This window comes from Hyperolius riggenbachi, chromosome 6, assembly GCF_040937935.1.
Source record: "Hyperolius riggenbachi isolate aHypRig1 chromosome 6, aHypRig1.pri, whole genome shotgun sequence".
In the NCBI taxonomy this organism is placed as follows: domain Eukaryota; kingdom Metazoa; phylum Chordata; class Amphibia; order Anura; family Hyperoliidae; genus Hyperolius; species Hyperolius riggenbachi.
Window position 1 is genome coordinate 51571414 of NC_090651.1, and position 26880 is coordinate 51598293.

At 45.8% G+C, this 26880-nt stretch overlaps 1 protein-coding gene and 1 long non-coding RNA gene across 5 annotated transcripts in view; one reads left to right on the plus strand and one right to left on the minus strand.

Moving 5' to 3' along the window:
- The window catches only part of LOC137522422 (uncharacterized), a 119930-nt gene extending 107271 nt beyond the window's left edge, over positions 1 to 12659 (minus strand). The window contains exons 1-2 of the long non-coding RNA XR_011022293.1: positions 12600 to 12659; positions 12391 to 12514 (exon numbers count right to left, since the gene is read on the minus strand). This is a non-coding gene — a long non-coding RNA (uncharacterized lncRNA). The remainder of the gene's footprint in view (positions 1 to 12390; positions 12515 to 12599) is intronic.
- A 78-nt stretch (positions 12660 to 12737) lies between these two features.
- DEPDC1 (DEP domain containing 1) overlaps positions 12738 to 26880 on the plus strand; it is a 38176-nt gene continuing 24033 nt past the window's right edge. For 2 of the 4 annotated variants that reach the window (XM_068239253.1, XM_068239255.1), the window contains exons 1-5: positions 12738 to 12914; positions 15712 to 15977; positions 18503 to 18659; positions 20939 to 21057; positions 25799 to 25929. In XM_068239253.1, coding sequence (XP_068095354.1) covers positions 12855 to 12914; positions 15712 to 15977; positions 18503 to 18659; positions 20939 to 21057; positions 25799 to 25929 — 733 coding nt within the window. In that variant the 5' untranslated portion in view covers positions 12738 to 12854. The remainder of the gene's footprint in view (positions 12915 to 15711; positions 15978 to 18502; positions 18660 to 20938; positions 21058 to 25798; positions 25930 to 26880) is intronic. The other 2 variants (XM_068239254.1, XM_068239256.1) reach the window with 2 other exon arrangements.

The following is a 26880-nucleotide window of genomic DNA, read 5'->3' on the forward strand; positions in this document are numbered from 1 at the left end:
GGCATGATGTGAAAATGCTGTGTAATTTGTGGACCGGAGTAAATTTCGCAATACTGAAGGCATTGCCGTATGGTGGATTCTGTCAACCGACCTTTCACTGTATAATAAAAGTTCCATTATGTCCCTTCCTTGCCTGCCCAGTTGTTGCAGGCTTAAAGTGAACCCCCAGACTAAAAATCTACTCAGTAGCACTGAAAAGGCTTGGTGTTTCTTTAACAGTTTCACAGCATCAGAACTTTGTTTTTCTTATAGAAGTTTCATTTTTAGCTGCAATTTTAGCTAAGCTCTGCCCCATCAAAGAAAACTGCCCGGCTTTTTCCCCCTAATGCTTTGCAAAGCATGATGGGATTTCCTATGTTGTTATTCACGTTGCCTAGCAACTGGGAGGGGTTATCAGGACACAGGACAGTTGTCCCTGTCACCTTCTTTCAACCAAAAAGATGGCTGCCCCCATGAAATCACAAACCTTTGCTTGTTCTTTTAAAACAGGGTGGGTAAGAGAGTATATTACCTATCTATTTTAATTAACATAACTAATGTAACTTAATGACAATATGTTTGTTTAGACTGAAGTTCCTCTTTAAGGTACCCATACATCTAGCTACTTTGGCAGCCGATTGACTAATAGACAAATCTCTCTCTGATCAAATCTGATTGGAGAGAGATCTGTTGGCTGCCACAAACCAATTACAACCCTCCCCCACCCCCCGGCAACTCAATTTCAGATCGATTTCTGCATTTCTCCACCTCGTCGCCCCCGGCCGCTGAATGTACATGTTGTATGTTAAAGGACATCTACTGCAAAAAAAGTCACTTTTTAATTAAACTGTATTGGTACAAACAATGATCACTATTACTTTAAGCCCTTTCTCATGTCGCACAGCTCATTCCGTACTTCAGAATAATCCCATCATTTGACACTGTAATTCCATGATGGGGACTGTACTATTTCCTGCAGAGGGCGATCCAACAAACTTTCATTTTATATCCCAGTACTCAATATGATGCAATAAACTTTTTATTGTGATAGAAAAAGAGTTTAATGTTCCCAGCAGTGGTAGTCCTGACCGCTCACATATTGCACAAAAGTATCCACCTGTGACTCCCCACTCCAGTATGCAGGACAGAGGAAGAGAGGTCAAGACACCAATTGCAGTGACAACACTGAGAATCAACCTATCTCTACACTAGAGGACAGTGACATCACTGAGAATGGGGCCTATCTATATAACCCATAACAACTTCAATAGAGTGATCTTGTTTGCGATAAGTGCACTGCTTTTGACCTCAGTCGGCAGAACTCATGCTGTAAATTCTTAGAATTATTTGATCTCTCTCTACTAGCAGAAAATATAGAGACTGAAAGCAGAAGTCCTCTTTTATTGTCTCACACTGCCCCCTAGTGACAAGTGACTATAAATACACATTACAGCAGTACTAATTAGAAGCAGGGACATGGGATATACTGTGGCACAGGGGCTGGGATATACAGTCCATAGGGAAGGGGGGTATAGGGGGCACTGGGCAGTATAAGGGGTAAACAATCCATGGGGTAGCAAGCCTCTAAATAAATTGGCTGCTAAATGGTTAAAAGAGACCAGTGACAAAACTATGACTAGAGCCTATGTCTCCACTAGAGGACACTGACATCACTGAGAATTGGACCTATCCATACAATAGAGACCAGTGACAACACTGAGAATGCAGCCTATCTCTTTACTAGAGGACAGTGACATCACTGAGAATGCAGCCTATCTCTTCCATAGGGAACAGTGACAACACTGAGAATGCAGCCTATCTATTCATTAGGGAACAGTAACATCACTGAGAATGCAGCCTATCTCTTCCGTAAGGAACAGTGACATCACTAAGAATGGGGCCGCCGCCTATCCATACATTAGACACCGGTGATTGTGGCCTATCCGTTCACTAGAACACATCCATGAGGCACTCACTCAGTACAGTCTGCTGCTACTCTGACGCATATAATTCTCCTCACACAAAGAACATAGCTGACAGGGGCACTTAATAACAGATTTCCTCCTACTTATTTCTCTATTAGCCAGCCTTTGGAGAGAATGTCATGTCTTTTAAGGAACATATTGGCTACACGGCTCCTTTCCCATAGCAGCTGTCTTGCAAATCAAGGCTCATTTCTGACAAATGGGCTCCCTGACTGTCATTAGCACTTAAAACAAATGCCTCCTTCGCTTTGTGGGCAGTCATGCCTGTAACTGCTGATCAGTGTGGGAGTTTAATAACAGGGAGAAGGCTCTTGGTGGAATATGCTAAGTTGTCTATAGCAACCTTCGGAAATTACAATTAAGAGACTGCATAATGGTCCCCATCCGGTACAGACGTTTGGTCTGCTGCTGTGTTTGTATGCGCAGGGAAATGTCATATATTACTCATTGCCGTATTCATATGTGTTTGTCACGGGATGGAGGATCAGAGAAAGATCAGATTAATATACTTGCTTTACAGCTAGGCTGGGAATGTCTGTCTAGCTATAACCAAGGCCTAGAAAGCTTGGAGAACTAGCCAGAAGATAACCCTAAGCTGCATACACACATTAAATGCCTATCAGCCTAAACACTCACTAGCGATTGGATAGTTAGTTAAAGCAAACCTGTCACGTTTAAAATAAAAAGTTAAATAATTATCTCAGGAGAGTCCTTCTCCAGACCCCTCCTGGACGTCCCTGCTAGATAGATATAAAAAGAACAGCTATTTTAGCTGGTGAGAATCAAGTGTGTGTACATCGTTTTTAAGGTTTAATGTGGCCATGCACTTTTTAGAAGGAAGAATTGTTTTTAGTGAGGCGGGGACATAGTGAAGCTTTTTACGTATTGATGATCTAGGAATGGACTGCCACAGTGTTCCAGGTCTCTCCATGTCGGAGTATTGTCCTAGGAATCAGGGCTGTGAAGTCAGTACAAAAATCATCTGACTCCAACTCCTACTCAGTTTATGAAACCCCCGTCTCCGACTCCAGGCACCCAACATTGCTCCGACTCCTCGACTCCAACTCCTTAAGCTGGCCACTAACGGTCCAATTTCTAGCAAAAAATAGTTTGATCGATTCTGATTGGAAGTGAAATATTGTAATACATCGTTCACTACACCATCAACGAACCAATCTTTTCTTCCTATCTATCACAACCAACAAGAAAATCCTAATTTTGGTTTGAAGAAAATTCATTCGGACGACATTTTTTTCACTCGTTCATAATCGATTGTGTCCACCAATTGAGATTATTTATAACCAATCCGATCAGAATTTCTGATTGCTCGAATGATTTTTCGCTAGAAATTGGACCGTTAGTGGCCACCTTTAGTCTAATTCTTATCAGGACTGTGGAGTTTGTACAAAAATAATCCGACTTCTCCGTTTATGAAACCACCAACTCCGACTCCAGGTACCCAAAATTGCTCCGACTCCTCAACTTTGACTCCACAACCCTGTTAGGGATTCTGAATAGTTTCAACAATCAATACGGACCAAATCTAAAGCTACGTACTCGCATCACAGTTTTACCTGTGACCGGCATTTTTTTGTGTGTTGGGTGGTCTTTTCTGTGATTTCGTGAGGTGGGTACATGTGCACAATTAAGCAAATGTTGTTTTACGATGCGCGGCAGCGATTACAACCGTCACGGCAGATTGGATCTGTAAGATCCCTGACAACTCCCAGGACAGGATAAAAGATAGGAAGATGGATCAGGGAACGCTTGTTTGTCGGTTCGTGTTGCTGTGGGTTCCCCGATCCATCTTTCAGTGGGTACGGCCTTAAAACAATTACAGCTCAGTTAGCACGAGGGGTGATGTTGGGATCTTGAAAGATACTGGGCACTAAAAAGCTCTCTGCACCAAAAGTGGGTGGGGTCTAAGTGTTGTCATGGGTGGAGTCAAATGTACATGAACCTAGCAGCCCCCTCTCCTTTAATTAAAAAACAATGTAGGCAAATCCCCTACATTTAGGAACCATGGGCCTGCTGCAAGAAAAGTGGGGTAATATTGGCATGCACAGACATCGCATGGCTATATTACCCTTACTACACAATTAGCGTGACCTGGGTACTCGACTAGTGTGATCGTTGCTATGGTAATGCGCATTACTAGTGGTAAAGCTTGTTAGTAACATGCGTTACCATAGCAACGGTCGGGCTAGTAAAGTACCCGGATGGTGCTAATAGGGTAACTCGTTGTGTACAGTGCTGGTAGTGAGGGTAATATTGGGGGTCAGTAATGGTATATTGGGATGTCTTTTCATTGCAATATTATCACACTTTTGTGCATCAGGCCCCATGTTAGCCCAAGACACAGAATCCAGCAATGTGTGCACCAAACTATCTGGCTGGATAGTGTACTGGTTAAGGGCTCTGCCTTTGACATGGGAGACCAGGGTTCGAATCCTGGCTAGGTCAAGTACCTATTCAGTAAGGAGTTCAAGGCAAGACTCCCTTACACTGCAGGGTGGCCTCTTGAGCGCGTCCTAGTGGCTGCAGCTCTTGAGCACTTTGAGTCCAACAGGAGAAAAGCGCTATACAAATGTTCGGATCATTATTATTATTATTATTATTATAACTTCACCAATAGCAGTGAGATGTGCCCAAAAACATAATTAGGTAGTGTTTCCTCACCAAGCATCCTCCCTACTGCTTTTTAATTCGACTGGAGCATTTTCAAGATGCATAAATAAGCATACCAGATTTACATAATCCTACCTCAACTTAGAATTATTTGCATGTCATTGATCATCTATAATCAGCAGTGCTAACACTTCCATCCATTCATTTTTCTAAGGCTTCTTTCCCACTTGTCTTCCGCATCACGTGCGGCCAGTGGGAGAGGACGGTATAATGTCTGCTCTCATGCTCCACAGTGGTCTGGCTGTAGCCTGGGGCAGATGCGCAATGCCATAGGCTAAATGGGGGAACGCATCCGCCTGACTGGGATTATCCTGCGGATCCGACGCAGTGTGACAAGTGTGAACAGCTCCTATGTATAACAACAACAAAAAGTCAGCTCCGCTCAAGTGGAAACAGAGCCTTATGGAACTGGCGATACTGTAAAAGCATTCCATAAAGCACAGTACAGTATGCTAAGAACCAGGATGAATACGATCGCATGTGCAGTCTGGCAGATAACTGGTGCCCACTGACATGGCAGTAGGGATGATCAGTTAGAGGTAAATAATTCTGAGTTGATGAAAATGAACTAATCAAATCTCATCGAGGAGGATCTTGAAGGAGCCATTTTAAAGCTACTAAAGTTTGCATAATACTGCATCAACTCACAATTATTTGCATCTCACTAATCATCCCTAGATGCCAATCAAAGGGACCTCAGCACTGATTTAATAAAATATATAAAAAGAGCCTCCCCCCAAGAGAGGTTTATAAATAGTGTGGGCCCAAGAGAGGGAGGGGGTGACAGGCACTGCTTGCCTTTGAGGGGCTACTCCTTAGAACCCCCCTGTGTATGTCCTTTACCATCTTCTCCAGCCAGACCCACAGGTGCTGCAGTATGAAGTGCCCACGGCGGTGTCACGTGCTCCTGACCGCCACAATGCATGCTGGATGTACTCACATGGAAGGACTACATCTCCCTGCATGCATTTTGATAGCCACGAATGCACGACAATGCCGTTATAATTTGCTGCCGCTGTGGGTCTGCAGGGAGTAGATGGCGGAGCAAATACAGCTGGGGGGCTAAGGAGCAGCCCCTGCAAAGGTAAGTAATGCTTGTCACCCCCCAACGGCTCACACTATTTACGAACCTCTCTTAGGGCTGGTGCACACCAAAACCCGCTAGCAGATCCGCAAAACGCTAGCAGATTTTTAAACGCTTTTTTTTATTTTTATGAGGCGTTTTGCTAGCGTTTTGCGGATTGCTGCTGCGGTTTTCAGTATAGTAGATTTCATATATTGTTACAGTAAAGCTGTTACTGAACAGCTTCTGTAACAAAAACGCCTGCAAAACCGCTCTGAACAGGCGTTTTTCAGAGCGGTTTGCGTTTTTCCTATACTTAACATTGAGGCAGAAACGCATCCGAAATCCAAAAAATGCCTCACCCAGGCATTTTTCGTTTCTGCAAAACGCCTGCCGCTCTAGTGTGCACCACCCCATTGAGATACATTGACCAAGCAGATCCGCAGCCGCAAGCGGATCTGAAAACGCCCAAAAAGCCGCTCGGTGTGCACCAGCCCTGAAAGTGGATCCGAGATGACATTTTACTCATTGCATAATTGTGTTCCTTTCCTATTGTTTATAGGGCATTCCTCAAGCCAAATACTTTTTTTTGTTTTAGTTTTAATACTCTAATTCTCTATAAACTAAACAAGCCACGCCCACAGGTTTTCAGAGAGCCAAGGCACTTTCAGACAGTAGCAAGGGCTCATGGGAGCTCAGTCTGGGCAGGAGGAGGGGGAGGTATTACTAGCCAGAGATTTCAGAGGCAGAGGGGAGGAGGGAGGAGGAGGGGGGATTAGGTTTTTTTGCTCAAGATGCAGATAAGCTTGCCTCTGTGTAATGTTTACAAACAACATGGCTGCTGTCATTGTATCACAGGAAGAAATAATCATATTTTATTAAAGCTGTTTGCAGCTAGATTTGCTGTGTAAACGACCTAAACTTTACATAAGATATACAGACAAGTTACTAGTTATAGTTAGTTTTTCATCTCGGATCCGCTTTAAGCTCGGTTCCCACTTGTGCTGGATCAGCGGGAGCAGACAGTGTAATGTCCACTCTCGTGGTCCGGCCGGAGCCCGGGGCAGATGTTACTAGTGTTGGGCGAACACCTAGATGTTCGGGTTCGCGAACGTTCGCCGAACATCGCCGCGATGTTCGGGTGTTCGCGCCGAACTCCGAACATAATTGAAGTCAATGGGGACCCGAACTTTCGTGCTTTGTAAAGCTTCCTTACATGCTACATACCCAAAATTTGCAGGGTATGTGCACCTTGGGAGTGGGTACAAGAGGAAAAAAAATATTTGAAAAAGAGCTTATAGTTTTTGAGAAAATTGATTGTAAAGTTTCAAAGGAAAAACTGTCTTTTAAATGTGGAAAATGTCATGTTTCTTTGCACAGGTAACATGCTTTTTGTCGCCATGCAGTCATAAATGTAATACAGAGAAGAGGTTCCAGGAAAAGGGACCGGTAACGCTAACCCAGCACCAGCAGCAGCACACGTGATGGAACAGGAGGAGGCGCAGGAGGAGAAGGCCACGCTTTTTGAGACACAACAACCCAGGCCTTGCATGAGGACAAGAAGCGTGCGGATAGCATGCTTTGTACCGCCATGCAGTCATAAATGTAATAAAGATAAGAGGTTCCATAAACAGGGACCGGCAACGCTAACCCAGCAGCAGCAGACGTGATGGAACAGGAGGAGGCGCAGGAGGAGAAGGCCACGCTTTGAGACACAACAACCCAGGCCTTGCAGGAGGACAAGAAGCGTGCGGATAGCATGCTTTTTACCGCCATGCAGTCATAAATGTAATAAAGATGAGAGGTTCCATAAACAGGGACCGGCAACGCTAACCCAGCAGCAGCAGACGTGATGGAACAGGAGGAGGCGCAGGAGGAGAAGGCCACAGAATGCTATATAGTGTGGCTGAGCGAAGTACACAGAGTGGCAGTAAACAGAATGCTATATAGTGTGGCTGAGCGAGCGGTGTACTACTATTCCCAGCAGACACAGAGTGGCAGTAAACAGAATGCTATATAGTGTGGCTGAGCAAGGTACACAGAGTGGCAGTAAACAGAATGCTATATAGTGTGGCTGAGCGAGCGGTGTACTACTATTTCCAGCAGACACAAAGTGGCAGTAAACAGAATGCTATATAGTGTGGCTGAGCGAGGTACACAGAGTGGCAGTAAACAGAATGCTATATAGTGTGGCTGAGCGAGCGGTGTACTACTATTCCCAGCAGACACAGAGTGGCAGTAAACAGAATGCTATATAGTGTGGCTGAGCGAGCGGTGTACTACTATTCCCAGCAGCGACACAATGACTGGGGGGACCCTGGCTAGCGTGGCTGGAGTGCGAACTACCATGCCTGCCTACCCAAAGCTAAACCCACAGACAAATGGCGGAGATATGACGTGGTTCGGGTATTTATTTACCCGAACCACGTGACAGTTCGGCCAACCAGAGCGCGTTCGGGTCCGAACCACGTGACCCGTTCGGCCAATCGCAGCGCTAGCCGAACGTTCGGGGAACGTTCGGCCATGCGCTCTTAGTTCGGCCATGTGGCCGAACGGTTTGGCCGAACACCATCAGGTGTTCGGCCGAACTCGAACATAACCCGAACAGGGTGATGTTCTGCAGAACCCGAACAGTGGCGAACACTGTTCGCCCAACACTAGATGTTACCCCCATAGGCTATATGGGGGAACGCATCCTCCTGCCCGGGATTTTAAGCACTGCACAGAAGAGCGGTCCGCTTACCGCAACGGATCCTGCAGATCCACTGCAGAGTGAAGCTATTCACTGTCTGTTTAACGGACAAAAAAATGTCAGTTCTCCGCTCAAGTGGGAACACAGACTGAGGGGGAGGTATGTTTTATACATTTTATTAAATCCATGCTGAATTGTCTTTACAGCACTATATAAGTAGTGTACCACCACCACCCCCAGCTAACTCCAGCTACTACCGCTGCCTCACACAGGAATGATGGACTCCATATTTTTCTTTACTTCAGGTTACCTTGAAGAACCCTGTGTCACAATCTCTGTTTGCAGATTACATAATCAGACACTGCCAACAAGTTTATCTGTTAAGTCACACAATGGAATTGAAGGGCAAATGAGCCTGGTGACAATAATTACTTTCAACATAGATATTCACTACTAGGGATGGGCTTTTGAGTAGCGTACTACTCTAATTTGGAATTCCAATGAAGTCTAATGAGTTCAGGTGTGACCGCAGAAGTCTTCGGGACGTCTGCAGAGCCGAGACAAGGTCCTCCAGCACCCAAGGCTGAGACACCGAAGAAAGCCCCTCCATCCCTCCCACCCCAGCGATCACACACTAATTGCTATTAGACTATGCTGGGCATACACGGCTCGATGTTGCTGCTCGATTCTTCCGCTCGTACGATTCCCCGCTCGATTTTGCAGGCGATTCTCTTATCTTCCGCTCATTTTTCTTATCTTTTTTCGTTGTCCTCAATGCAGAATCAAGCGGCGAAATGATCGGGCGTGTTGGATAATATCTATCGAGCCATCTAAATGGCTCAGAATCGAGCCATGTATTCCCAGCATTAGAGGTGACTTAGTGCCCCCAGCCCCCCAACACCTTAATCTCTAGTTATCTGGCTTGCAGTCACTGCCATGTATCCCCTTTTCTTATTTGTCTCTGCTTCAAACACAATAGGGGAATGATAGCTGAGTGAGTTGTGCGCCCCCTCCTACACTGCGCCCTGAGGCTGGAGCCTCTCTCGCCTCTGTCTCGGCCCTGGCGTCATAGGCGTAAAGAAAGCCGCATTGTATGACTCACTACTGCGCTTTCTCTTTCAAGACGGATGGCGAAAGCGCGGAAGTGAGTTGTGGAACGCTGCTTTCATTACGCCTATGAGAAATAATGGAACACAGATGTCCCGAAGACTTCTGGGTAAGTTAACCCCCCCCATCCCGCGGTCACACGTGAAGTCATTAGACTTAATTTGAATTCCGAATTCGAGTAGTGCGTTACTCAAAAGCCCACGCCTGTTCACTACCTTACCTCACTATCTGAAAGAGAATCTGGAAGATCCAAAAGGTAGCCATACATCTAGCGATGATGGCCAGATTCGAGCAAGAGACAAATCTCTCTCTAATCGAATCTGAGCTATGGAGTCTTGACTGGCCTTTATTTGAGGTAATTGGAACTTTGAGACACACACATACAAGCTGGAGTATTGACAGTGATATCTGGATAAGGAGGGGGTGGCCTAGATGACCTCAAAGCGCTGTTGACACTATCTAGCTGAGGGTCTAGGAAAAGGGGGAGTGCCCCTTCTTACTAGGTGAGGTGGTGGTATTACCATAAGGAATAACAGGACTCTTCCGCCACGAAGATTCATCAGTTTATAGTGTGAATTTGAAGCATAATAACTCCAAAGCAGTGATTGGTGGACCCATGAACTCATAGTGCACTTTCTAATTGGTTTATCAACCTTTTAAGGCGACAGATTTTAATGCACAGGTACCAGTGGCACATTAATATTTGGTGGGAAAGCGACGCAGGTGGCGTTATGAAACTGATTCCCTGAAATATATCGGGAATCAGCTTGTGGTGTATGGGCAGCCAACAGATCTCTCTCTAACCAGATTCTATCAAAGAGGGATCCCTCTTGGCTAATCTGCCCATACATTGCTAGAGGTATGGATACCCTTAGGCCACGTTCACAGTGGCTGTTGCATTCTCTGTGACAGCAGGAACGCAACGGATCGGAACAGCAGCAACCCACAATATGCTTACAATGTATGAGGTACAGTGAAGCATAAACACAACTGTGAGCATGGCCTCAGGTAGAAAATCTGAATACTTACCTCGGAAGACTTCCCCATCCCTCCGTTCCAGCACTGGGACCCCTGAAGTTCCACGGAGCTCAATCGCACTGCGCAGGCCGAGCGTTTTCACAGTAGCACGGAGCCGCCACTCAGGTTTGGCGGAAAAAAGCAGAGTCCATTTGAATCCGTGCTAGTGTGCAACCTGCACAGCGTGGGTGAGCTTTGTCAATGGCTTATTAGCGCTGGAATGGCCAGGAGCAGGATGACTGGGGGAAGCACCTGGAGGATCCAGAGGCTTCCCTCTCCCAAGGTGAGTACCGATATCGGGAACTTTTTTTTCCCTTTAAAGTGAACCTGAAGCAAAGGCAAAAAAAGAGTTTCACTTTCCTGGGGCTTCTACCAGCCCCCCCCCCCCACACACACACACAGCTGTCCTGTGTACGCGCTTCTCAACAATCCTCCGATCCCCAGCCGCAGCTTAATTTATATAACATAATAAATAAAATTGCTCACTTTTCACAATATTCATTTATAGAGTATTTAGTCAGTGTTTGCCCACTGTAAAACCTCTCCTCTCCCTGATTTACATTCTGAAATGAATCACTGGTGGTGACATCTTTAGTCCTGCCAGGTGATCTGTACAGAATGTTCGTTACTGAGAGTTTTATGCACAGAGGAAAATATTGTTTGCTTGGGCAGTTTGAAAAAAGATGTTATTTTCCACAATGCAAAGAGATTCACAGACAGCAAACGTTCAGGACCAAGGTCATGACATTACACTGCGGGAGGGGTTTCACCACAATTTCAGCCATACAGACCACCCTGATGAACTATTCCATAAAAGATCAAGATTTATCATGGGAAAGGGGGTACCAGCTTCTGATTGGAATCCTTGTTTAAAGCTCTTCTTTAAAGGGAAAATCTGAGTTGAAAAAAAAGAAAAACAAGATCTACTTACCTGGGGCTTCCTCCAGCCCCTGGCAGCCTTTCTGTCCCTCGCCACAGCGCCGCTCCAAGTTGGGGGTCACTTCCGTTGCAGGTGCTGACCGGCATCTTCTGGGCCTGCGCGCGGCTCCTTGCGTAGCCTGGAGCGGTCTGCACAGGTGCAAAAATACTGTACCTGCGCAGAACGCTCCAGACCACGTGAGCGTGATCATGAGCAGCGCACTTGTGCAGGCGCAGAGTATGCCGACCTAGTGAGTTCAGCATCTGCAACAGAGGGGACCCCAGCCCGCCGGCTGGGAGTGCAGCTGCGGCGAGGGACGGATAGGCTGCCAGGGGCTGGAGGAAGCCCCAGGTAAGTGGATCTTGGGGGTTTTTTTAGCTCGGACCTTCCCTTAAACAATGGCTATGATTTAATAAACTTCTTCACAGGATACAATCCTCCCAACTTGCTGTGATAAGAAAGAGGGACACTTAAGCCACGCCCCTGCCACACCCCTAGTCAAGCATACCATAAAATTGTCATAAGAATAATATTCTGTTTTCTAATTTAAATCCAAGTGGTCCTTTTTTCCTGGATCATTTTCCTTCATACATTTTCAAATAAGAAATATATCCATTAGGATGGGAATAAAGTTTACAGTCAATTGAAAACATTATTCAGTAGATAAAATACATCTATTTACATAAATCTGTACATCAGACCAGATAGAGGGACAAGTGGGGAAGAAAGAGGGACAGAGGGACTGGGTTCCCAAAGAGGGACTGTCCCTCCAAAAGAGGGACTCTTGCGAGCTATGAGGATATGTTCCACCTCCAGAATGCAAAAAAAATAAAAATTTCCCAAATTAATGTGCGGTTTCTATTTCTAAGGGTAAGGATGGAATTTCTGTTTTTTTAATTTTTGTTTTAAACAAACTTTCTTTTAGTACTTCTTCACTTACTAGACATGATGAATCTTTACGTCATACATGAGAATTCTCCTAATTTCAGGAATAGTTTCCTAAGGTGCAATGACAGAGCTGTATGGAACTACACTGCGACTGCGAGGAGAAGCACATAAACTTCCTGTGTGTTAAAAAAAGGAATAAGGCTAATAACAACAACCATATGAATACCAATAGAAATAAACATAATGCACAGAGAGACACACCTCTCCTGTATACCCAGCAGCTGCCTCGCCCAATGATGAATCGCTCGCTTCAGCGCTCTGGAACCGTCTGCACGCTGATTGGTGCTCGATATCACGTGGCCTCTAAGCTGAGCCAATCCCCGCTCTCCGCCTTCCAGGCTCGTTTTTCAAATCCTCCGGCTGGGACGGTTGCGCGGACGTTCTGGCTCCGGCGGAGATCACGTGTTTAGGGCGAATTAAAGGGCCGCGGGCGGCTCGGGGGAGCGGTACCGGGCAATGGAGAGCCGCATCATCACCCCGGGGCCGTACCGGGCCACCAAGCTGGTAAACGTGCCTGTGTGTGTCCTCAGTGCTGTGCTTATGTGTCCTGCCCCGTCCCCCCCGGGGATACTAACCTGTTACCCTGTGTATATTATATGTATATTATGCTGCTGTCTCATATGGACATGTAGGCGGCATACAGTATTGTTCATTTCATATATGTCGTGTAATAATCTGTTATGTGACCACTTACTGCCTGTATGTGACATGTCGGTCATAGTGACATTTGTGTGACATGTTGGGGTCCTGGTGCCCACTCCTTGTGTGAGACATGTTGGGGTCCTGGTGCCCACTCCTTGTTGGGGTCTTGGTGCCCACTCCTTGTGTGAGACATGTTGGGGTCCTGGTGCCCACTCCTTGTGTGAGACATGTTGGGGTCCTGGTGCCCACTCCTTGTGTGAGACATGTTGGGATCCTGGTGCCCACTCCTTGTGTGAGACATGTTGGGATCCTGGTGCCCACTCCTTGTGTGTGACATGTTGGGATCCTGGTGCCCACTCCTTGTGTGTGACATGTTGGGGTCCTGGTGCTCACGCCTTGTGTGTGACATGTTGGGGTCCTGGTGCTCACTCCTTGTGTGTGACATGTTGGGGTCCTGGTGCTCACGCCTTGTGTGTGACATGTTGGGGTCCTGGTGCTCACGCCTTGTGTGTGACATGTTGGGGTCCTGGTGCTCACTCCTTGTGTGTGACATGTTGGGGTCCTGGTGCTCACGCCTTGTGTGACATGTTGGGGTCCTGGTGCTCACTCCTTGTGTGTGACATGTTGGGGTCCTGGTGTCCACGCCTTGTGTGTGACATGTTGGGGTCCTGGTGTCCACGCCTTGTGTGTGACATGTTGGGGTCCTGGTGTCCACGCCTTGTGTGTGACATGTTGGGGTCCCGTGCCCACGCCTTGTGTGTGACATGTTGGGGTCCCGTGCCCACGCCTTGTGTGTGACATGTTGGGGTCCCGTGCCCACGCCTTGTGTGTGACATGTTGGGGTCCCGTGCCCACGCCTTGTGTGTGACATGTTGGGGTCCCGTGCCCACGCCTTGTGTGTGACATGTTGGGGTCCTGGTGTCCATGCCTTGTGTGTGACATGTTGGGGTCCTGGTGTCCATGCCTTGTGTGTGACATGTTGGGGTCCTGGTGTCCATGCCTTGTGTGTGACATGTTGGGGTCCTGGTGTCCATGCCTTGTGTGTGACATGTTGGGGTCCTGGTGTCCATGCCTTGTGTGTGACATGTTGGGGTCCTGGTGTCCATGCCTTGTGTGTGACATGTTGGGGTCCTGGTGTCCATGCCTTGTGTGTGACATGTTGGGGTCCTGGTGTCCATGCCTTGTGTGTGACATGTTGGGGTCCTGGTGTCCATGCCTTGTGTGTGACATGTTGGGGTCCTGGTGTCCATGCCTTGTGTGTGACATGTTGGGGTCCTGGTGTCCATGCCTTGTGTGTGACATGTTGGGGTCCCGGTGCTCTTGTGTGTGACATGTTGGGGTCCCGGTGCCCTTGTCTTGTGTGACATGTTGGGGTCCCGGTGCCCATGCTTTGTGTGACATGTTGGGGTCCTGGTGCCCATGCTTTGTGTGACATGTTGGGGTCCTGGTGCCCATGCTTTGTGTGTGGTGGGGGGTCCTGGTGCCCACTCCTTGTGTGTGACATGTTGAGTTCCTCCACTAAGTTTCCCTGGTGTCTAATTGTGCCCCCCCTCCCTATACTGCCCCTGTGGCTAGAGGCCCCCCCCTATACAGTTCCCTAGTGTCTGTTTTCCCCCTCCCATCATGGCTTCCCTGGTGATCTAGGGCTTCACCCCCCCAATATACTGTAGTTTCCATGGTGGTTTTGGAGTGGGCCAAACATAATGCAAACTGGGGAAACCACGTGTGGGCCAAATTTGATGGCTGTAGACGTGCTCTGGACCATAGATTCTCAACATGTGCTATGTGTATCTTATCTTGGCTTGATTTTTTTTTTTTTTTTAAGCTGAATAAATCTTATAGCCACACTAGTATTTCAGCTAATTTAAAAACAATAGTAAATGCTTGGAAACGGATTAGAAATAATTATATACTAATAGGATGGAGCCAGCGGCGAACGCGGACAGATAATGTATAGTGCACTGGGCATATTGAACATTAGGGTGGGTTTTGCCGTGTTCTGGTGTTACAGCCGCGTACCATGACGGCCCGACATCTTGCAGCATGTCTGATTGACTTGTTCAGCCTGAAATTGGTCGCATTGACGATCGGGCGTGTTCTTGGCGGGCACTGATTTGTATACAACGATAATTATTGAATTGGATGGCTGATCGGCCACCAAGTTGCCAGATGTATGGGTACCTATAAGCTGTATCCACGCCATACAAATATATTTTTTTTTTTTTTGGCAGCTTTACTTGCCAGATCGATTATGTCCAGCATGTCCGATCTGAGGATCACCCCCTTTTTTTTTTTTTTTTTTTTTTTTGTTATGATCGGTTTCTGTTCGCTTCTATGGAAATCGATCAGAAAATCGCTAAAAAATTCCTCAGATCAGACATGCTGGAAATAATCGATCTGGCAGCTAAATCTGGCTAAAAATTGTATGGTGTGGATCCAGCATTAGTTGGCATTTTCAGTGCTTTCTTTCAATTGTCTTGCAAAATATACTTTTATCAAGTAGAGATAATCATTTACTTTTCTCCAGACTCATCTGTTTTCTCCAAAACAATCTTGCCTATTGGCCACCTTCGGCTGCTGGTCTGTGTATGATGTAATGGAAGTTGGGCTTTAGTAAATATTTAGCAAGTAACTTGACCATCGGACTAATGGCAATTCTTTTGTTTTCCAGTGGAATGAAGTAACCAAATACTTTCGTGCTGGGATGCCCTTGAAGAAGCACAGGCAACACTTTAAGGCCTACGGGAACTGCTTTACTGCGTCCGAGGCCATAGACTGGCTGCATCACTTGCTTAGGAGTAACAGTAATTTTGGAGCAGATGTCACCAGGCAGCAGTCAATCCAACTCCTCAGGAAGTTCTTGAAGAATCATGTTATAGAAGACTTAAAAGGCAGATGGGGTACTGAGGACCTGGAGGATAACCACACTCTATACAGGTAGCGCTGCCTAGATGTAACCTCGGCGCTACATAGGACTTCATCCCCCCCCCCCCCCCCGTATATAGAACCAAAGTTGGCTTTAGAGCCTAGAGTAGGGATTAGATCGTAACTTTTGCTTGCTGGGATTGGGACTTGATCTTCCAGGTGACAGTTAAGAGGCACGTTCTGTGCACAATGACATGCCTCTGTGTCCTTCTGGTGCCACTGACAGTCAGCACTACATTCTCTTCCCCCCCCCCCCCCCCCCCCCTCTGCTCTGCTGTCCCCCTGAAAAACACAATCTGATTTTCCGCTAGCCTTCTGTTTACTTGTGACTTGTCAATCACTTCTCCTCCGCATTGCCTCCCCCACCACCTCCATTACATGGCTCCCCCCCCCCCCCCCCATAGCTTCCTCCAATCGGAAGCTAAGCCACGACCCAGAAGTACTTCTTGGGTCACGGCTTAGCCTTCAATTGGAGGAACTAGCGGCGGCGGGGAAGTCATGTAATGGAGGAGGCAGGGATGCAATGCAGAGCAGTGATAAGTTGCAGGTAAACAGAAGGCTAGCAAAAATTGGATTGTCTGTTTTTCAGGGGCAACTGGCAGCACCAGAAGGACACAGAGGCGTGTCAATGTGCACAGAACATGCCTCTGTGTCATATTAAGATTTAGAAAATCTACCTCAGGTTCTCTTTAAGACTGAGTGGTGTATAGTTACATTGCTAGGCTTGAAAGCGTGATCAGACGCGAGCACTGCATGTGACTGAAAACGAAACTAAGCCACGGCAGAGGACCAGATGATTGGTGAGTGACAGCGCGGGCACAGGACGTCTGCAGGGGGGCTGGTAGAAGCTCCAGGTAAGTGAAATTTTGTTTGTGTAAGACAAATAGTTAAACCTGATCATATCTGCTCTATTGCACAGGTGCAAAGGACTCGCGCCTGCGCAGTAGAGCGGATCCTATCAGGTTCGCTATTTGTGTTAACCTGAATGGAGAGCTGCTAGCGCGCCTGCGCAGGATTGCAGTAGGTAAATATTTACCTCACCGGGGTTTGGGGGCTGTAGCGCTGGATTGCTGGGACAGAGGGGGATGGGGGAAGCCTAGTTTATTATTCAGAGGCTTCCCCCTCCTGAGGTAAGTATCCACCAGAGGATTTTTTTTTGTTAGATTCTCTTTAAAAAGGATCTGAACTCTTGCACAGGAGAGGAGAATACAGAGAAATACACCCAGAGTCCACCCCTATATGTGTTTATAGAGAACAGCCTGTCTAATTCTCCCTTTTCGGAGCAAGTAATGAGCTAGTATAATTTGAGCTCCCAGCTGTTTGCTGAGTTGAGGGTTAATAAGGAGGTTAACCCTTTCTGTGCTTCCTGCAAACAAGGAAGTAACTACACTGCAGCGTCTCAGAAGGAGCTCTATATGCTGTGACAATGAAATGCTTTTTCTATAAAGATTATTATGGAGAGTTCGGAGTTCAGATCCGCTTTAAAAATGTAACACTCAGCTAAAAGTTTATTTACCCAAGCTGTAGTAATCACTGTCACTGTGGCAGAAGATGTCCTGTACCTGCCTCAGCACCCAGCTCTTTGGCAAAGACTGCTGGTCAGATAAAGATGTGTATGGATCCTGCCTAATTCTGATGTCTGTAGCTGGCACAAAGCAAATTTCAGGGCTCTTTTACACTACATACCATTCTGAGCTCTTAATTTTGATGTGGTTTGGTTTGGGTTCAGTTTTTTACATGCATTTCCTATTTATTTTTGATCCTGTATGCTGTTTTTGTGGCATGTGTGTTTTTTGTTTGTTTTGTTTCCTTGTGTTGGTAGCATCCAATGACAATCACAATCCTAAACCACAATTGCGATTTTCAGTGTAAAAGAAGCAGGTTAGCTGATTTTTGTAGTCCTGTGAAACCTTACATGATCTGCTTTACAGCCAGTAGAAACTTTGAGGAAGGGGGTTGGGCATTACTTTAGAAACCTGTAGGTGATTGGCTAGTCATGCATGTGTGCTCTCCTCCCTTTGGCTACAGTAAACATACTACATCAGACAGAAGCATTCCATTACTTTATTCTGAGTCCCTAAATTACCGCTGTGTGATATGTTTAAATGTGAAACAGAGGCGCCAGCAGGGTAAAAGTCGATAAAATCTTTAAAAATGCTTGGAGACAGTGGTGGACTTGCCTCCCAGAAGCAGACAAGAGATCCTGTCTTCATATAAATCAATACACTTATTATACGGTACCCAAAACAGTGCAACACGTTTCGCAGGTCAAGCCCGCTTCATCAGGCGAACAATGGGGACAACAGTATTTCTGTAGTATTGGGTTTAGCGCCTCAGTGTGTGATATGGGCTATTTACAGGAAATATGAGGCTCACAGGACCATCCATGGAGTGTTCCTCTGACTGGTTCCAGCCTACAGGAATGGAAGTCAGATAGCGCAGGAAATGCTTTTGATGTACAGTTACAGCATATTTTGTGAATTTTTAATATTGGGTTATTGGATTTCAGCTCTGCAAACTTCTTTTTCCCCCAACAGGTTTCCTTCCACTTCTCCAGTAAAGACCATTCCGAGCCGCCAGCCTCTCTGGAAGAGGAGCAGTTTAGAAAATGTCTTCAAAGACAAGGATAATGTGTTTAAAATGCCTCACTTCTCCAGGAGAACGCCTAAAAAACACCCTTCTGTGCCTGGCCAGGTGAGAGGAGGCGCTGCTCTCAGTACAGAGTAAAGTCTGGTACACGCATCCAATTCTGACTGGCCAATTTTACCATTCCATGTAGTATGGGAGCTTTTCTACATAGATTTGATCATAGTATCCAATGCGCTGTATTCACAATCATTTTCCGCATGCGGAAAACTACTTGCGGGAAATTTTTTCCACCAAAATAAGACCATGTGTCAACATCCAATTTTCCGCATGCAGTAAAAGTCTGCAAATGATGCAGTAAATTACCACAGAAGTCAGTAATTTCTGTAATAGATCTAAATTCACAATGAAAGGGTTATTTATTATTTCTGCCTTAAAGGGTAACTGTCAGGCTGCAGAAGCTAATTTAAACCTCTATTCTCCTGTGTTAAACAGTTTAGACGGAAGCCAAAAAGGCAATAGTGAAGATAAAAATTTCTTACATTTGATGTGTGCTTATCAGCAAAGCTGTTAGACCCAAGAGGACGCAAGCCGCATACCATACTGCAAAGCATTCTGGGGCCCTCCCCTCGGCTGCTAAGGAGAAGTTACAGGATCAAGTTTCAGCAGCTTGTAACTCAGTCTAGCTCACAGCACTAATAAATCTCGGGCAGAGTACACTGCAGGAGTCCGCTATTGTTCCTAGCCACATGGCTAATTAATATTCACTGCACACTAGTGTTATTCAGTACGAGCTTTTCTGTGATCAGGAAGCAGGCAGGACATGACGACACATTTGGCTTCATAGGAGACAGACAAACATGGAACCTGCCATAGCTGTCAGGAGCATCAATCTCTGCATATACTATATACAAATTCTGTGAAGTACAAACGTGGACAGTGAAATGCATATGTAATGTAAGTACAGCCAATCTTTAGCTACTGATATGTGTTTATTTTCTCTGAGACCTTATACCTAACAGCTCCTCTTTAAGTACCAATTTTTATTTTTTTATCACCTAGAAGTAGCTGGTGATATATTTTGCTTCCCATTGACTTAAATGGAGGCTTGAATGGTGTGTTTGCTGGACTTGGGGGAGGGATAATTTTTTGAATCCAACTTTTTTCCACATGATTCTTGCAAGTTTAATGCCTGTTTACGCAAGTTACCACGCTTTTTTTCCCGCAATATACCCGCATGCGTAAACCTTTTAGTGAATGTGGAAATTACTGCTGCCGGTAATTTAGTGGTAAAAAATCCTTTACCGCTTGTGAATAGAGCCCATTGTGTGTTGGCCTCATACTACATGCAGGTGGTAAAATTGGTCAGTGATTGGCCAATCAAAGTTAGATATGTGTTTGTACCTTAAGGCTGCACCCACTACAGTGTGGGCGCCCACTGACAGATTTTGGACTAGCCCATCTTCTCATGGGGAGGGGGGGTTCATGTTTTTATATATATTTTTAAAAGCACTTAAGGTGCCCATACACTGGTCGATTTCAGCCTTTGATCGGAAGCCGATTGCCTGATCGATTTGCGGCTGATTTCGTTCCATTTTATCTGACAGGATGGAAAATCTAGGTCTATCTGCTGCTGCCAGCAGATCGATGGCCCATAGATTTGCATTGGATCTAATGGTCCAATAATGCATTTAGAATAGATTTCACCCTGAAATCTATTGGGAATCTGTTCCTAGTGTGTGGCACACATCAGATTCTTGTCAGATTTGACTTGACAGCCATCTGACGGAAATCTATCTGATGGTTAAATCTGCTGTAAATATATGTGTATGGCCACCTATAGTGAATGGCAGTTTCTCCATACAACTGCCAAAAAGTGTGCAGGGAGGCTGGCCAGCATCTTTGTATAAATATTTTTCAGGAAGTGTCTTTATAAAGAATAAAGGCCATGCTGAGAATCCCCCATGAAGAGATGGACTAACCCAAAACCTGTCGGTAATGTCAGATTTCTACTACCTACTGTAAGTGACAGCAACATAGGAGAAAAGTAATGTATGGCTCATTTTACTCTGGGAGAAATGTACTTCTTATTTGTATGTGTTTTTTAAATTTTAAGATTTTTGCAACTGTTCCTCTTTAAAAAAAAAAAAAAAAAAAAAAAAAAAAAATTCACAGCAGGACGAGTGCTGGTAATTTCTCGCTTACCTATCCATCTGACATTTCTGTTGGAAATGGGGTGCCCAGCCTACCTTGGCACACCTGTGTGAATGTTTGCAGCTGGGCCAGCAACACTGTTAGTTATGGTGGCCCAAGCTCCAGTAGGGAGTGCAGACCTATGAATCGCCTAAATGTGAGTCTTTTTTATTTTTTTATTTTTTTTTAAATAGGGTGATCAAGAGAACGAGGCAATGGAAACGGAAGACGAGCAGGGCGGTGATGAGATGGGGCCAAAGGAAATGACTGCAAAAGACATAGAAGACATTTGGGGGAACATCACACTGAATCAGTGAGTTTTGAGTCAGTAGTCGCTGTTTGAAAAAGTGACGTCGGCGCTCCTTAAATGTTCAGTCTCTGGGTCATGCACCAGCGCAATACCAGTCCCAATAGGTGGATCGATGTACTGAATGGGGGTAGCTGTTCCCCTATGTTGTAATCAGGATGTCTGTACAGTGCTTCCTTCCTCTAACAATAAACCAACATGAATCTTCTATAAGTAGTTTCAAACTCAGAACTGTCTCAAGTCTCTGGTATAAATAAACACTCTCACCAATGTTGAAAGGCTGACTTATCACAAATCAGCTGAATGCACATTAGAGATGAACCAGTTCCTGTGTTCCTCTTCCTGATGTTCACCTCCTAGGTTCCACTTGTACCAGATATGTTGGCTGACCACTCAGACCAGCATCAAATCGCATAGATATCACAACTCAAGGTCTTCCTCCACAACAGGTCTCCAATCAATATCAGCAGCTTGCTTCAGAAGTTCCTCAGAAAAAAGTTCATAAACATATATAGTGTGAGCCTGTCACAAAATATAGCCCAGTGTTCATGCAATAGTGTTTCCCTCTGTAGGCACTCTGCACCCTGTGATTTTGTACTAGACTGCCACCATATCATGCATGTAACCACTAGCCGCTCACTAGATGTCTTGCTGACCACACAGGGACCAGCACTCAGCGCTTATGGTTTCCAAGATGGAAGAGACTTGCCAGCAGCGTTGATATTCACCTATGGGACTAATACACAGCTCCCATAGCATAATACTGTTTGATACTTTTAATAAAAAATTAAGATCACACTCACATTTAAAACAATGATATGCGCATATATAAAAACCTCCTGGACGTCCTCACCGCCGCTCTGTTAGCGTCTTCCTGTCTGCCGCATGAGGCCACGCCCTACCGGTTTCGTCAAATGACTTATCAGGGGCTTGCTGGCCAGCGGCAGACTGAGACGCTATGTCCTCCTCCATATGTAAATTAGCTCTAGAGCCGCTCTAGTGCCCTTTTAAAGGGAGCCTAAACTGAGGATATGGATTTTTCCTTTTAAAAATACCAGATGCCTGACTCTCCTTCTGAACCTGTGCCTCTACTTTCAGCCACAGCCCCTGAACAAGCATGCAGATCAGGTGCTCTGACTGAAGTCAGACTGGATTAGCTGCATGCTTGTTTCAGGTCTGCGATTCAACCTCTACTGCAGCCAAAGAGATCAGAAGGACTGCCAGGCAACTGGCATTGTTTAAAAGGACTGAGAAGAAAAAGCTTTGAGTGGCACTCCCTGTGCTGGCCAGTATTGAGACAGTGTGAGTATAATAAAGGCTAAACCATTCTCACCAGATCACCGACGTCTTCCTGAATCCTTACTGCTGGGACGTGTGCACAACGGATAGTGTGAAGAAAGATCATGCATACCATAAACCAGAAGAACAAAAACGGAATTCCTGGCACCTTCCATCCAGACTATTAGCAGTGACATCAAAATAGATGGCTTGTTTCGCGTCTCACTAGACGCTTGGTCACGCTGCGCTCCAATACGTATTGGAGCGCAGCGTGACCAAGCGTCTAGTGAGACGCGAAATGGTCGTCGCAAGCCCCATCTGGTGCCCGGCACCCCCCCCACCTCCATCTCACCATCACCTGACAATCCACAATATGGAGGTGCCAACTACAAGCCATCTATTTTGATGTCACTGCTAATAGTCTGGATGGAAGGTGCCAGGAATTCCGTTTCTTTGTTCTTCTGGTTTATGGTATTGTTTAAAAGGAAACTTCTATATTCCTCTGTTTAGGGACCCTTTAAAGCAGTGTTCCCCAACCCTGTCCTCAAGGCCCACCAACAGTGCATGTTCTCTGCTGAGACACTGATTACCTCACCTGTGAATGTGAGTGGTTTTCTGCAAAACCTGTACTGTTGGTGGGCCTTGAGGACAGGGTTGGGGAACTCTGCTTGAACGGGAACCTTAACTGAGAGGGATATGGATGTTTCCTTTTAAACAATACCAGTTGCCTGGCAGCCCTGCTGTAGTAGTTGTTGAATCACACACCTGTATAAAATATCACCTGCGGGCCTCTGTAAAAAAAAAGTCTTGTATCACTGGGAGTCACAGATTGGAAAGAGGCTCCATCATACCTCCAACAAATATTCCAAGGCAATGCAAATCCAGTCTGGACTCAACCAATCATCGTATAGTCTTCAAGAATTCATATTTATTTGTAGCGGTTATACAGCATACAGAAACTCGTTTCTGTATGCTGTATATCCGCTGCAAATATGAATCCTTGAAGACTATTTATACGATGATTGGTTTTGAGTCCAGACTGGATTTGCATTGCCTTGGAATCACACACCTGCAACAAACATGCAGCTAATCCAGTCTGACTTCAGTCAGAGCACCTGATCTGCATGCTTGTGGAGGGGCTGTGGCTAAAAGTATTAGACGCACGATCAGCAGAATAGTCAGGCAACTGGTATTTTAACCACTTGCCGACCGCGCACTCATACCGCGCGTCAGCAAAGTCGCAGCTGCAGGACCAGCGACGCAGAACTGCTGCAGGCTAATTAATCAGGAGGCAGCCTCCTGTCAATTCGCGGGGGGGGGGGGGGGGGGTCTGTGAATAGCCTGCGGGCCGCCGATCGTGGCTCGCAGGCTAAATGTAAACACAAGCGGAAATAATCCGCTTTGTTTACATTCGTACAACGCTGCTAACAGTAGCAGCATTGTACCAGATCAGCGATCCCCGGCCAATCAGTGGCCGGGGATCGCTGTCACATGACAGGCAGGAGCCTGTTAGAGGCTGCACAGGACAGATCCATTCCTGTGCAGCCTCGGATCTCCGAGGGAGGGGGGGAATTTCGCTGCGGAGGGGGGCTTTGAGGTGCCCCCCGCAACACCCAGGCAGGAGCGATCAGACCCCCCCAGCACATCATCCCCCTAGTGGGGAAAAAAGGGGGGGCGATCTGGTCGCTCTGCCTGCACCCTGATCTGTGCTGGGGGCTGCACAGCCCACCCAGCACAGATCAGCTAAAACGGCGCTGGTCCTTTAGGGGGGGGGGAGGGGGGTAAAGGGTGGGTCCTCAAGTGGTTAAAAGGAAAAAAAGCACATCCTTCTCAGTTTAGGTTCCCTTTAATCTGCATGCTTGTTGAGGGGCTCTGGCTGAAAGCATTAGACGCACAGGATCAGCAGGAGAGTCATGTAACTGTTAATATTTTAAAAGGAAAAATCTATATCCTTCTCAGTCTAGGTTCCCTTTAAGAAGGCCGTTCAATATACAACTGCATCGTGATTGACGTTGCCAAGAACCTCCATAGTGGTTATTGTGATTTGGCTCGCAGTGACACTTCCGCGCTTTTTTTTTTTTAATGCTGGGAAAGCAGAGCTGGGGGGGGGGGGGGGGGGGGGGGGCTGGAAGAATGCTGGAAGGACACAGGCTGGTCATTGTATACACGTGCCTCTGTGTCCTAATAGGATTATCAAACCCACCTCAGGTTTTCTTTAAAGTGCAAACCTGCACATCAGGGTTTTGGCAGCATTGTCAGAACTAACAAGATTAGCTGCATGCTTGTTTCTGGTGTAATTCAGACACTACTGCAGCCAAATGGCTAAGCAGGGCTGCTAGGCCACATGTATTGTTTAAAAAGGAAATAAATATGGCAGTCTCCATATCACTCACTTCGGGTTCACTTTTAATCTGTGTACTTGCGGCTTAAGTCTCCGACAGCTGGACGAAGACTTACCTGCAGGGATCCAGACAAATGCTTTACAGACATGTCACTAGACTTTAGGTTAGCGATGCCTTCTGTTGCTATGGAGTTGGGAGAACAATGGCCTTGTCCTGTGCTCGGGTGAGAAATCCCAGCAGTCTGGATTTCTCTCTGATGCATCGAGGCAGCTGAACAAAATGCATTTGCTGCTGATTGTATTGACCCCATTCCAAGCTGCATATAAATTGCTACAAAACTTGCAATAATTTGTAAAAATTAACAATGTATCTCTTTACTAGGGATGGTCCATGAGATGCAAATTCAGTTGATGCAGGCTTATGCAAATTATGCAGCTTGAAAATGCATCAGGGTTTGATTGGTCCATTTTCAAGTTGCATACAGAATGTGCATAATTTTGTATTCATTTGGAAGTATTAACCTCTCCTTCACCATCCCTACAATTTGCAAGGTTTGCTGAGTAAGGGCTGGTGCACACAGCGGGCTTTCTCGCGTTTTTACAGCCACTTGCGGGTGCGGATCCGCTAGGGTAATGTATTTCAATGGAGTGGTTCACACCAGAGCCGGAGGCGTTTTGCTGAAACGCATACTCCCAGGCTGAGGCATTTTTTTTGGATTGCGGAGGAGTTTCTGCCTCCAATGCTAAGTATAGGAAAAGACGCAAACAGCTCTGATAAACGCCAGTTCAGAGCGGTTTTGCAGGCGATTTTGTTACAGAAGCTGTACAGTAACAGCTTTACTGTAACAATATATGAAATCTACTACACTGAAAACACTTCACAAAAAACGCAAAATGCTAGCTGAAATGATTCATAAAAATAAGAAAGCGTTTCAAAAACCGCTAACGTTGCGGATCTGCTAGCGGGTTTTGGTGTGCACCAGGGCCTAAAGCAGCACTGTGGAGTGGTGGTTAAGTGGAGTTGGTGGTTTCATAAACTGAGGAATCGCATGATTTTTGTACTGACTCTTCAGCCTCTGGATGGTAACAGCTGAGCAATGCTGGTTGTGACGCCTCTTGTCTCCGTAGTCTACAGAAAATCCTGGCCCTGCCTTCTTTGGATGAGCTCTTGAATCCAGCTCAGATCAATCCAGCCCACATCATGCATAATATGACCCACACCAGCAAACATGGAGTTGTCGTTCTTCAGGATAAGACAGGTTAGTACTTGGATTTCTTTTACTTTGGGCAGCACAGTGACTTGTTGCAGTGCTGACACTTTGTGTGTGTGTGTGTGTGTTTTCTGAGGCTTCTTCTCAATTTAAGCAGGTCAAACCTGATGGTGGCTATACACACTGCAGCTCGAGTGTTCAGTCTAAAATCAGTTAAAAATTATTTTGATCATTCTCCATCAATTATGTCGCAAAAATTGTAAAATTTTACAATGCATGTAAACCTATACACGTAAGTATGTTTCTTCCAGAATAAAATGAGCCATAAATTTAAATTTCTATGTAGCTGTCACTTGCAGTAAGTAATAGAAATCTGACATTACCAACAGATTTTGGACTAGCCCAACTTCTCATGGGGAGGCTCTCGGGGTTTTCTTTATTTTTAAAAGTACTGAGTAAATGGCAGTTGCTCCGTCCAACAGTCTTTAAAAAGAACTAGCTGATTTCCCGGCGTTGCCCAGGTATGTATTTGGCTGGTGTCGGCTCCACTCTTTCTAACCCTAACACACAATTACTCAATGACCAAGTTTGTGAGCTTTGTAGTCTTTGGTATCAATAATTTGCATTGAAATACAAAATCTGATGGGTTGTTTGTGGCTCCACCTCCTTTTCTGAATTTGAACCCCAGTCACCCAATGACCAACTGTACCAGATTTGAGGCCTGTGCCATTAACAGTGCAAGAATGGTAGCAATTACGTTTTCCCTTGTGAAGCTTTATACACTTTTGTAGGCTCCACCCACTTTTCTCAATATTAATCCCATTCACTGAGTGACCAACTGTGCAAAGTTTAAAAACCCTCCCATTAACAGTGTAAGAATGGCTGCAGTTTACATTTTCCCAGTGAAATTTGTATTTGTCTCCACCCACTGATGACCCGGCGTTGCCCGGGTATGTATTTGACTTGTTGGTTCCGCCCACTTCTTCTAACCATAACACA